The sequence below is a fragment of the Lycium barbarum genome, chromosome 6 (genome assembly GCF_019175385.1).
Source record: "Lycium barbarum isolate Lr01 chromosome 6, ASM1917538v2, whole genome shotgun sequence".
NCBI lineage: Eukaryota > Viridiplantae > Streptophyta > Magnoliopsida > Solanales > Solanaceae > Lycium > Lycium barbarum.
Window position 1 is genome coordinate 112,932,624 of NC_083342.1, and position 11,161 is coordinate 112,943,784.

At 34.3% G+C, this 11,161-nt stretch overlaps 1 protein-coding gene across 5 annotated transcripts; it reads right to left on the bottom strand.

Moving 5' to 3' along the window:
* Positions 1-4,272: 4,272 nt before the first annotated feature.
* Positions 4,273-9,429, bottom strand: LOC132645579 (condensin-2 complex subunit H2-like). 5 transcript variants are annotated; one of them, XR_009584137.1, is made up of 4 exons: positions 7,392-9,429; positions 5,663-5,836; positions 5,203-5,361; positions 4,273-5,048 (listed from the first exon to the last, which is right to left on the bottom strand). XR_009584137.1 is itself a non-coding variant. In XM_060362637.1 (4 exons), the coding sequence occupies exons 2-4, from the start codon at positions 5,798-5,800 to the stop codon at positions 5,037-5,039; spliced, it is 309 nt and encodes a 102-aa protein (XP_060218620.1). In that variant the 5' UTR covers positions 5,801-5,849; positions 7,021-7,385; the 3' UTR covers positions 4,273-5,036. The 5 variants fall into 5 exon arrangements, 2 of the variants coding, with proteins under 2 accessions (XP_060218620.1, XP_060218619.1); XR_009584136.1 differs by having other exon boundaries at positions 5,663-5,849; positions 7,392-8,274; XR_009584135.1 differs by lacking the exon at positions 7,392-9,429 and adding an exon at positions 5,915-7,385.
* Positions 9,430-11,161: the final 1,732 nt, after the last annotated feature.

Here is an 11,161-nt window from a genome sequence, read left to right on the forward strand (position 1 = left end):
ATAAAATCATTATCATAAATTCAAACATAAGTAAAATGATCATATTTGAAATCGGAATAATAATCATACCAAATTCTTTCAAAGATTCTCTGAATTACATAAAGGAAAGTCGCGGGACCCACGGACGGGTATTTACCCAAGTCGGGCCCGCCTATGGAAAACATACGTATCATACATAATGCAAACTTTTATAAAAATATTGGAGCAATCCGAGCATTTATGTGAAATGTATGGCATTCAGAAATTTCGAAGTTCTTTAAAGTGAAACCTTTTTGCGCAAAGTTCGGAAAGCGATTATTTCAAATACATAAAGGTTCATATTTCATCAAATCATACATAAGAGTGCCAAGGAACATATATAGATCATATCATGCTCGGATTTCGGATTTGGAATTTCCTTAAGGCTCTAATCTAGCCTATGTAAAACTAAGACATGCCAAAAAGAAGGGAGGTTGCTTTACATACCTCGTACGCACTCCAAGATGGCCAATCTAAAGTAAATTCCAATCTACGCCTCGGGCTGCCCAAGGTCTACAAATATGCCAACGAATATCCAATATTAAACATAGGCACTTAAGCCATTTATTCCAACTAACATTAAATTCTACAGAAAATTCGGCAGCATTTCCCCTGTAAATAGGCCATCCCAAGAATTTAACTGGCTCAAAATCAACAACAACCACAATAACTAACCTAGCAACATCGATAATCAATTCGAAAGGCAAAATAATAATAGTAGCTCTCTTTTACACCATTCGACAACTTTCCAATTATTCAATTCAATGGCTTACTTTCAAGCCACAATATCGTTCGTACATTCGATTATTAACCCAAACTCATACTAACAACATTCGAGAACATTCTAAACAATTCACATAATTTTTCCAACAATCCACAATTTCTCCAAATTTTTGGCCGAAAACAACCCCTACCCGTGAGCAGCCCACTGGGCACACTTCCAACTTTCAATTCATGTTTTGTATCACAATTCACAATATAACGATACCATTTTCATAAAATATACAAATTATATCAACGCACAATAACCCTCAAATCAACCCGTACAATCTCAACATCAATCTTAAGTCATTAAATGCTCAATTCCAAACTAGAATTCGTAACGACGACACGAAAGCGCTTAAGCGATAATAATGCGATATTCGGCATAATCTATGACTCACATTCGTTCACACTACACATATTCATATGTTAATGGTTCTCATATATAAGGATTGCATTAAATGCACAAAGTTCTCCAAATCAGTCCGCAACGCTTACTATATCAATTCGGGGCATTTAACTCTCATTTCCAACATACAAATCATCACAACAACCATTACGACGCTAAGCGATATTAATTCATTCTTTGCTACCATTTGGAGGCTATATACACGGCTACACTACACATATACATGTATCGATGATTTTTATTCTCTTCTCCACTCTACGACAATCAATATGCTACAAGCAATTAATTCATCAACCCAATACCACACCACACACATATACTTCACACGGTCAACACACCCAACACAAGACCCAACTTCAACATTTCATATTTCATGATTTTTATCCATTTTAGCATACTACAATATGCATACAACATTTATAACTCCAAAAACAAGATTAGAACTCACCTTTATTCTCCAATCCACCAATAGGCTAGGGTTTGCAAATGGGCAAAATGAGTGGTTGAATGACCCAAACAATACTTCCATGCTACTTAGGGACCTCCAAATAGTGGGTTTATACCAAAGAAATAATTTTAGAGAGGCAAAAATGGGACTTGATTTTTCTTGGTTGTGGCCGAGAACCATGGGGGAGTGGAGGCTCTCCAAGTCTTGTTATTTTTCTTTAAGTGTAGAAGTGGGAAATGAGAAAGATGACTTAGTCTTCTTTTTTTAAGTATCCACAAATATCTCCCTTTGTTTATGGCCCACACATGTGTTGGACCAATTAAAATTGGCCACACAATGTGTGGGACCATTTCAAGTCCACACGGCCACCATGGCTTTTGGTGCAAGATTTTTAAATTCCAATTTTATGAATTGTGGTCCCAATTTTTCCTAAGTGTCCAATGCCCTCAATTTCATATTCAACTTATGTCTCAAAATAAAATCAAATGGTCAAAAGTCCCGACTTCAAATCCCGGAATAGTCTTGGCCCTTAATTGTCATAGTTAATCCGGGTTGTCCCAATGTATAAAAATACGGGACGTAACAAAAAATTTACGCAAGTGTTAAGAACTAGAAAAGTATGCCGGAGGAGGCAGAAGTTCACTTTACAAAAAAACAAAGTATGCTGTTAGAGGCAACTTTCATTTTCATAAGCAAAATAAAAAAGTACACAAGTGTTAAGAATTAGACAAGTCTGCCGGAGGAGGCAGAAGTTCACTTTACAAAAGAACAAAGTATGCTATTAGAGGCAAACTTTCATTTTCATGAGCAAAACAAAATTTTACACAAGTGTTAAGAACTAGAAAAGTCAGTAAGTAAACTTCGAAGATTCAACAAAGAGAAAACCAAAACGCATATCAAAATCAACTAAAACATATTACGACATTCATAATACGACATTCAAAAAACCAAAATATATACATGGGGAACGAAACTAAAGTTCAAAAAATCATACAGACACTTTAACAAAACACTATAATTTTAAATAAAAAAAGATCAATTAAATATAAAAACGACGAAGACAAAGATATTAATTCAACAAACAACAATTTAACATAAAAACAAATATTGAAACGAGCAAAAGATCCAAATTCGTACCTAAATTTTAGAACAGATAAGACAGACACAAAACAGAGGATGAGCGAAGAAGCAATAAAAGAAAAGAAAAGGACAAATGACGAAATAGAAAGGGTTTTAATGGGGTAAGGGTAATTTCGTTAAAAAACTTTCATTAAACAGGCGGCACGGACAAAATTTAAAGAAGGCATAAATGAGGGGCAAAATATAAAGACCAGCCCAAAAGAAGGGCACTCCGCGCAAAAAAAAGAACACGGGGTGGAGGACTACATATTTTTTCTTTTTAAACAACTACATAAAAATATAAAGTCATTTTAATAACAAGTGGTAGTAAGCCTTCGGATGCAAAACTTCGCTTGCAGACAAATAATTTGGATAAACTGACTTGTAATAAAATTTTCAGCCTTTTGAAGCAACTTTCGTCACAACTTTGTAAACGAATTAAGGGTAAATTGTTCGGTTCGATCGGTTATTTAAAAAAACTTATACCGTACTCAATGTGTACAATGAAAATTACACTTTTCAAAAATCAAAACCATCCTATCAATTGTTTTTTCAATTTCGGTTCAGTTCAATTAATTTTAATTTACTATAAAAAAAGGCACGTGAAATTCACGCTATTATTAGAATGTATCATTTTTTGTATAAAATAATAACAAGATTTAACATAAACGCACAAAGTATATATCAATACGGTATTTTCATTACATTGTGTTACACCAAAAACATGACATGATCTATCGAAGTGGTATAATGTGTCGCATATTAGGTTGAGTCATACTGCACGTTGGTTGATTGTGATACAGATAGCATTCGACTGACATTACTCGCTCTTCACTCTAAGAAAAGCCATTTATACAAATTGAATTTTTAATGTGCACGTCGGTAAATTGTGATACAAATAGCGCTCGACTCACGTTAATCGCTCCTCACTCTAAGAAAAGTCAATTATACTAATCGAATTTTTAATGTGCACATCATTTGATTGTGATACATATAGCGTTCGACTGACATTACTCGCTCCTCACTGTAAGAAAAGCCAATAATACTATTCGAATCTTTCATGTGTACATCGGTTGATTGTGATACCAATAGCGTTCGACTGACGTTTCTTGCTTCTCACTCTAAGAAAAGCCAATTATACTCATTGAATCCTTAGAATTTGGTAGAAGATTTAGTCAACTACAATAACTTCTTGACTTGTATGGAAGTAGTTAGGAACTTCATACTGAATCCTTGGGCTTGGACCACAAGCATACGATAATGACTGGCAGGCGCAAAGATGGATCTTGCCCTTAATAGACCAAGGCGCAATGCACCGCTCAGTCCAGCTTAAGATTAAATTTCAATATCCAATCAAATATCATCGCATAAATTGAGATGGAGGGAGTAATATTTTAACCAATCGATAATCATTCCTATAACTATAATGTGTGTGATAGAATATGCACTTCTCAGTATCACTTTAATAACCACTGTTACTTAAAAAAACACAACTTAGACTATATATACATGAGCAAGCAGTAAATATCATGCACATTCTAATATTGCTCACCACAATCACGAAGAGTACAATATGTTCGTTGAATACAATTTTTACTAACTAGAGTTTGCATACATATGCAAAACCATGAAAAAAAAATCCAATTAGATCCATTTATGAGAATGTCATGTTGGCTAAGGAAATTATACATGGGATCAAGAAACATAACAAAGGTAATAATGTTGCTATAAAGTTGGATATGGTGAAAGCCTAAAACAGGGTGTCATGGCTATATTTATGTGTAGTGTCTTGAGACACATAGGTTTATGTTTAGTTTTTTATAACATGGTCCGGGAAACTATTGCTACCAATTCGTACTATATCGTCATAAATGGAGTAAGACAAGGTTTCTTTACTTCTAACAGGGGGCTAAAGCAAAGTGATCCACTATCACCTTCTTTATTTGCGCTAAGACTGAAGTACTATCTATGTTGCTTAACTAGCTATAGTGCAACAAACCCAATTTGTGGGAATCCATATGAAGGAGAAGGGACCACAGATTAACCATCTCAGTATTATTATTGACGTGATCATATTCACATCAGGAAGTTCAGAATCTCTGTATCGCGATGGACCACAGATTAATCCATATTGGAGATTTCACTCTCTTTTTTTATGATTGAAACTGCATTTCCCCCCCACGGTTATCATGCCTAAGGAGCCGGATAGAGAAGGGATTTGTAGCCGTGTAACAAGTGGACTCACATACTTCGCCTCTTTCCAAACTAACATCTCCATTGTTACCTACAAATCTTTGTTTTAAACAAAACAAAAAAGGTGAATCTTGATTATTGCTGGCCTCAGGCAAAAGATAAAATTTGAACAGCAAAAAATGAAATGTGTTGCTTCTATTTTCCAAGGTAGGTAACTCTAATGTCACTAAAATTCATGTAGAAAGTATTTTACCAATTGCAGAAGTGCAGAAAATGTTCGAGCAATGTCATGCTTCTCCGAACCCATGACAACATCAGGAAAAGACATGGCGCTTTCATCATTTCCTTCCAGGGATAACTTGCTCAAAACCCTTACTCCATATTCATAAATGTCAAAGGGCAGATGCGATTCCTGCGGTAAACACTACGAGCGATAAAATATCTAAACTTGACAGAGAACAAAAGGACAAACAAAGGAGATCTTAGAAACTGCAACACACTTGTACCTAAAATCCATAACTTTATGAAGATTATGAATTTTAGCGACAAAGATCCTTAAGATTTTCAGGACCATTCGGATCTTCATGAGCTTCACTATAAAAAAGTGGACTACAATTATCATGCTGCAAAAACAAAATGTACTACCAACTTAACTCGTCCATGCCACATTGAGCCAGCTTCAGAGAAACACAATCCTTATCTAGTTTACTAACCTTTTCACCATGTGGAGTAGCATTGCTGTTCATGTCTGCATTTTCTGGCATGTCAAAGTCAGGAGGCCCAAAATCGTGATCTGCACTATCATAGTCATTTTTCTTCATTCTTTTCCTTTGGACTACACAAACCATCATGTCGTTGTTCACCCCATGACGAAGTGATTCCTGGAGCTGCAAACAGAAACTTCATACAATGAAATATGTCAGACATAAACGGTTCGGTACAAATAAACTATCAATAAATTAAACCTTCTCAAACAGTGGTGGTGTACGCAGACATGTCTGGGCATCAAATTAACAGATACAAGAGTGGATTTATTGTATCTGAAAAGGTCAGTCCAACAAGAATCACAAAGGTGAATGGGATCATTGGTTTTTGTCAGAAGGAGTTCCCAGTCAATTATCCGAGATGTCCTTGATATACTGAGGGGGAAAAGGTGGTGTATTTTGCAGCTTGATTCAAGAAGGTCACAAAGAGAATGCAGGAGTGGCACAGGAGGCTCTTTACTGGTGGAAAAGCTAACTTTATAAACATGTCATACTGGCAATGCCAATTCACTTATTATCTGCATTATCTCCACCTAATACAGTCATGGGTCAGATTGAGAAACATATGGCGAGTTTCTTTTGGCGCTCTACTGAAGGATGGGATAATTATCACTGGGCATCTTGGAAGAATTTGTGTTGTCAACTAAGTCTCTGTCAAAGGTACTTGAAGTACTTATCCACATGATGCTAACGCCCCTGATGAACACTACTCAGGCGGGTAATTTTACCTGCTCTTCTGCTTGGATAATAATCAGACAACTCAGAGGCCCTTTTTTCACACAAGATGATTTGGCATAGAAGAATCTCCTTCAAATGCTCATTTCTATTTCAGTGAGCTATGAGAAAGAAGCTACCTACTGATGATAAGCTAGCAAATACGGAATACAATTTTTCTTCGAAATGCTATTGTTATACTATCATTAGAATATATTCTTCTGACTGGAAAGATGGCAAGGAAAGTGTGGTCATACTTCGGTTCTGCTTTGGGAGTACAGGGTAATGCACTTACCTTTAGACATCAAGTCATTAAATTTAATGGTGGTTGCATTATGCTAGAATGAAATTCCAGGTCGTTGATTCTATGGTGCATATAATACAGATTCAGTTCCAGAGATTGAGTGGCAACAGAATTGGACTCAGATTTGTAGAATGATTCAGCTAAGGAAACAGGTCAACGAAGTCCTATGGGAGAGAGCTAAATACCATGTCTTTAAGCTGAATGCTGAGGATAGTAGCCTAGGAAATCTGGGAAGGAGTGGCGCTGGAGATAATTTGAGAAGCTACAGAGGAGAGATACAATAGCTTACTCTTATCCACTGGGGCAGGGCAGTACAATGTAGCTGAAGGAAAACCCATTCTTATTAGGATACAGTGGTATCTGGACAATTCAATCAGTAAACTTGAGCTTGAATCTGATTCACAACAGCTGATTTATACATAAATGGAGATCAAGGAGTTGAGCAGCAATATTGAGAGTATAACCTTCAACCACTGTTATAGGGGGAGGCTTAACAGGGTTGTCTTTGGACCACATAACATTTACCTAAATAAAGCTGATTTACCTAAGGAAGCTAGAGGCCACGTGTGAATGGACAGGTGGGGTTTTCCTTCATTCAGGCTCAAATAAAGAAAGCAAGTTAGAATTCAGAATGCTTGAAAACCTTCTTCAGTTTCTTACTTTTGTACAATATGTTGGCAAAGGAGCCCTTCCAAGTTTAATTTTGGTGAACTCACATGTAAAAAGGATTAGTCCTCCTCACTTAGCTTGACTTGTTCACTGTACAAGAACAAACACATAGTTATTTGCAATTTTTTGGCAAAATGTAAAGGGATTGAGAATGTTGAAGCATCAATTAGGAATTTAGGAGGCAAGGCAACATGCCCTTGTCACCACAAGACTGATTAAATACAAACAATGATTGAGCTTTGCATATTTCATGTACATCAGAGAATAACATTTGCCTGCCAAACCAATCCTTTAGGGTCAGCTAATCCTTCTGGAAAGTCCTTTTGCAGATCAAGTGTCAAAAATTCAAGGCCTGTGAAATTCAATGTTGCTATCTTTGAGATCGAGATAGGATTTAGTCCTTGCGGAGAGCTACAGTGCCCATCATATTGTGCAAAGTTCGGGTGGAAGTATTCGGGAATCGGTGAATTTCAGGTAACTTTAACCTTTTAAATGGTGAAATAATTATTTATCTACCCTTAATCATATATAACTAGCATTCATAACAGTGCTATGACAAGCAGTTAGTTAAGAGCCAACAAATAACAGTGGCATGCGGATGCTCAATATGGGGTAAAGAACATGAAAATGTAGGTTCCTATAATTCAAAACCACAAGAAACTGGATTTTTTCGTGATGATGGAGAGTGCGGTGGCTTTTATGGCAGATTCTTCTTGAGTTGGTACTCTCAAGTTTTATTGATTATGGCGATCAAGTAGTTGGTTTGCCATTTAAAGTCACACATATAGCAGCAAAGGCACGCCTATATTGGTTACATTTGCTATAGGTGTGCCTTTAAATGCCAAATCTGTCAGACCAACTACTCGAATTAAAACTTGAGAGTAACAGCTCACGAAGAATCTGCCATAAAAGTCACTACACTCTCCCCCATCACGAAAAAACCTAGTTTCTTGTGGTTTTAAATTATAGGAAACTACATACTCATATCATTTACCCCAGATCGAGCATCTGCATGCCTCTACTACCTTTTGCAGGTTTTTAACTAAGTATTTGTCATAGCATTGTTGTGAATATTAGTTATACAGGATTAACAATATATTGAGTAAAAATTTAAGAGTAGATAACTAATTGTTTCACAATTTAAAAGGTTAAAACTGCCTTAAATTAACCAATTCCAGGAAATTTCCACCCGAATTTCGCAGGATATGATGGATACCGTAGTTTTCACAAGGACCAAGTTCTATCACGATTCAGAGATAACTCCTCTCTCGAAGAACTCATCAAACTCTAGGTAGAACCTTCTCATATAGTCAAGGTAAACATGTATGAGCAAATTAGTCATTGGAATGATACAATATGAAATATCATTTGTTTCGGGGTGCAAAAATTATTCAAGCAAATGATTGTGTTTTTGTCTTTTTTTTTTTTTTTTTGATAGGTTCAAGCAAGTGATTGTGTTACAGATTTAACATAAATTATGTATGAGTATTTGAATAACGAAGAGGTTATTTTTCTCAAAATACCACCCTCAACCAAAAAATACTATTTCTACCTTTTGAGGAATAAAAACTCATTCCTATATTAGTAAATACCTTGACTTTTCTATTCTTAACTATCAACTCAAAAGCTCTAACTACCAATACATCTTGGATAGAATGAACAATAAGCTAAAGAGCTAGAAAAATTCATACCTAAACCTAGGCAAATTAAATTGTTACCACTGAAAATTAGACCTAACATAGAGCTTAACTTCATTTAGGGATCCACTTCTAGCAAAAAGAGGGTTCGCGTTGTAATAACCTGACCTTAGTTTTGAGCATTTATTTTCTAATTTATGTGTTGAGCATGCCTAAAGGTTGGTATTACACTGAATGCTGCATGCTAAATGTATGCTTCAGTATAACTAAATGTATCACTTGACTGCTGCTGGAAAGAAATAAGCTAAAAAATAACTCAACGCGCAAACAATAAGGTGGTTAAATAAGAGAATTGAGTATCTAAATAAATGAAAACCTAAGAGGGAAATGAGGGAAAATGGAAACTATGAAGGGAATTTTGGGCCTGGTTAGTTTTTTCAGAATAGAAGGGGGAATCCATTTTGGGGCTTCATTTTAATCATTTTGGATTTCTTTATGTTTTTCTCCTTTTCATTTTCTTTAGTATCTAAATTAAGAAACTAAAAATGACTTTTTATGAACTCAAAATAGTAAATATTAAAAAAGTTCGCAATTATTCTATATATTTATTATCATCATTATTTATTTTTGTTTCTTAATTAAAGTTTTAATAAAACACCTCCCTAAAATTAGTTATATTTGTAGTGTGCAAAGTGTTTCAATCAATGAGTATTTAGATATAATCTAATTAATTACTCTATGTATTTATTTAAACTAGTCTCCCGGTACGTGTGTTGCACGTGTATATCAAGTTATGTAGTATATAATTTAGAAAAATAATATCAATATCAACTTCGCAATTAAAATATGTGCAATTTCCTAACCAAACAATAAGATCATTCCCCCTGGAGGAATTAAGCTACAAAGAGAACTATTAAAAATGTGCACTAACATTAACTTTGAAATCAACAAATTCTAGACCCATAAGCTTTGCAATCATGACTTGTAATTCAATTATATTATCATAGGTAAAATAATGCTCAGTGCTGAATAAAATATACATTATCCGATCAATGACTTTCTAATAATAGCTGCGTACACAATTTGATTAAATCATAGCTCTTCCATCATTCTTAAGTTAGTTTGATACTTGGATCAAATGGGGCGTTGATCTTTTTTATCTTTAAGTCACTAAATTTATTCAACACATTCTCAATATGATGAGATTGACTAAATATATATATTTATATTTAAGTGACTATATTTAATTAGCACTTCTAATCTTGATACCTAATATAATATGATACCAACTTTTTCAAAATCTTCTCTTTCAAACGTGGAAGATAGAAACCTCTTCTTTCCTATCATGCATTTCATATCATTGCTTACACAACAAATCGATAAAATAATACAAAATAATCACATATATCCTACAATAATTTATGAGAGTTCAAAAAATACAACACTTCTTTATCCTCTCTTTTGTACAATTTTTAATGGCAAACATACATTGCAGATAATAAGGTCAAGATTCTTGTGTTAGATTATTGTTTAATAAAGCTTTAGGATAAAAAATAACTACTGTTATAGAAAAAATAAAGTTGTTGTGTCTAGAAACTAATATGGCAAACTAAATTTCGACCAATTCATATAATACCTATGTTGATGTTATAAACCGTGTGCAAGATGTTCATTATAGGGAAGAAATTTAAGTTAAGCACGTTTTTCTATTTGCAAGTGATAAAACAAATTAACTAAGTATATGATACGAAAAAAAAAAACAATTGATAATAAAAATGATGCAAAATTTTCAATTTCATGAGAATTCTAGTTATCAAGTATATTATAATAACAATATATTAACCAATAACAATAACAATAATAATAATAATGGTTTTGCAAAACCTTGTCAAACCTGAAAAGTTGTGTAATGATAAGATATGACTCATGAGCCTGATGGATCATTCAATTTGCCCATGGAAAAACGAATGCTAATTTACTCAATCCGTGAAGTACTTGTCACGTTTCGCTTTTCAAAAGTATATTTAACTAATCTTCAAAGATAAATTGGATTAGAATAATTTAAGATTTTGAAATTTAAAATTTAGATAATCGAAACTATAAAAATATATTATAAGTTGCAAT

What these genes read in the sequence shown, in the direction of transcription:
- LOC132645579 (XM_060362636.1), bottom strand. An exon ending in CTACTCCACATGGTGAAAAG is followed by an intron (nt 5,362 to 5,662) that starts GTTAGTAAACTA and finishes TGTTTACCGCAG; the next exon opens with GAATCGCATCTGCCCTTTGA.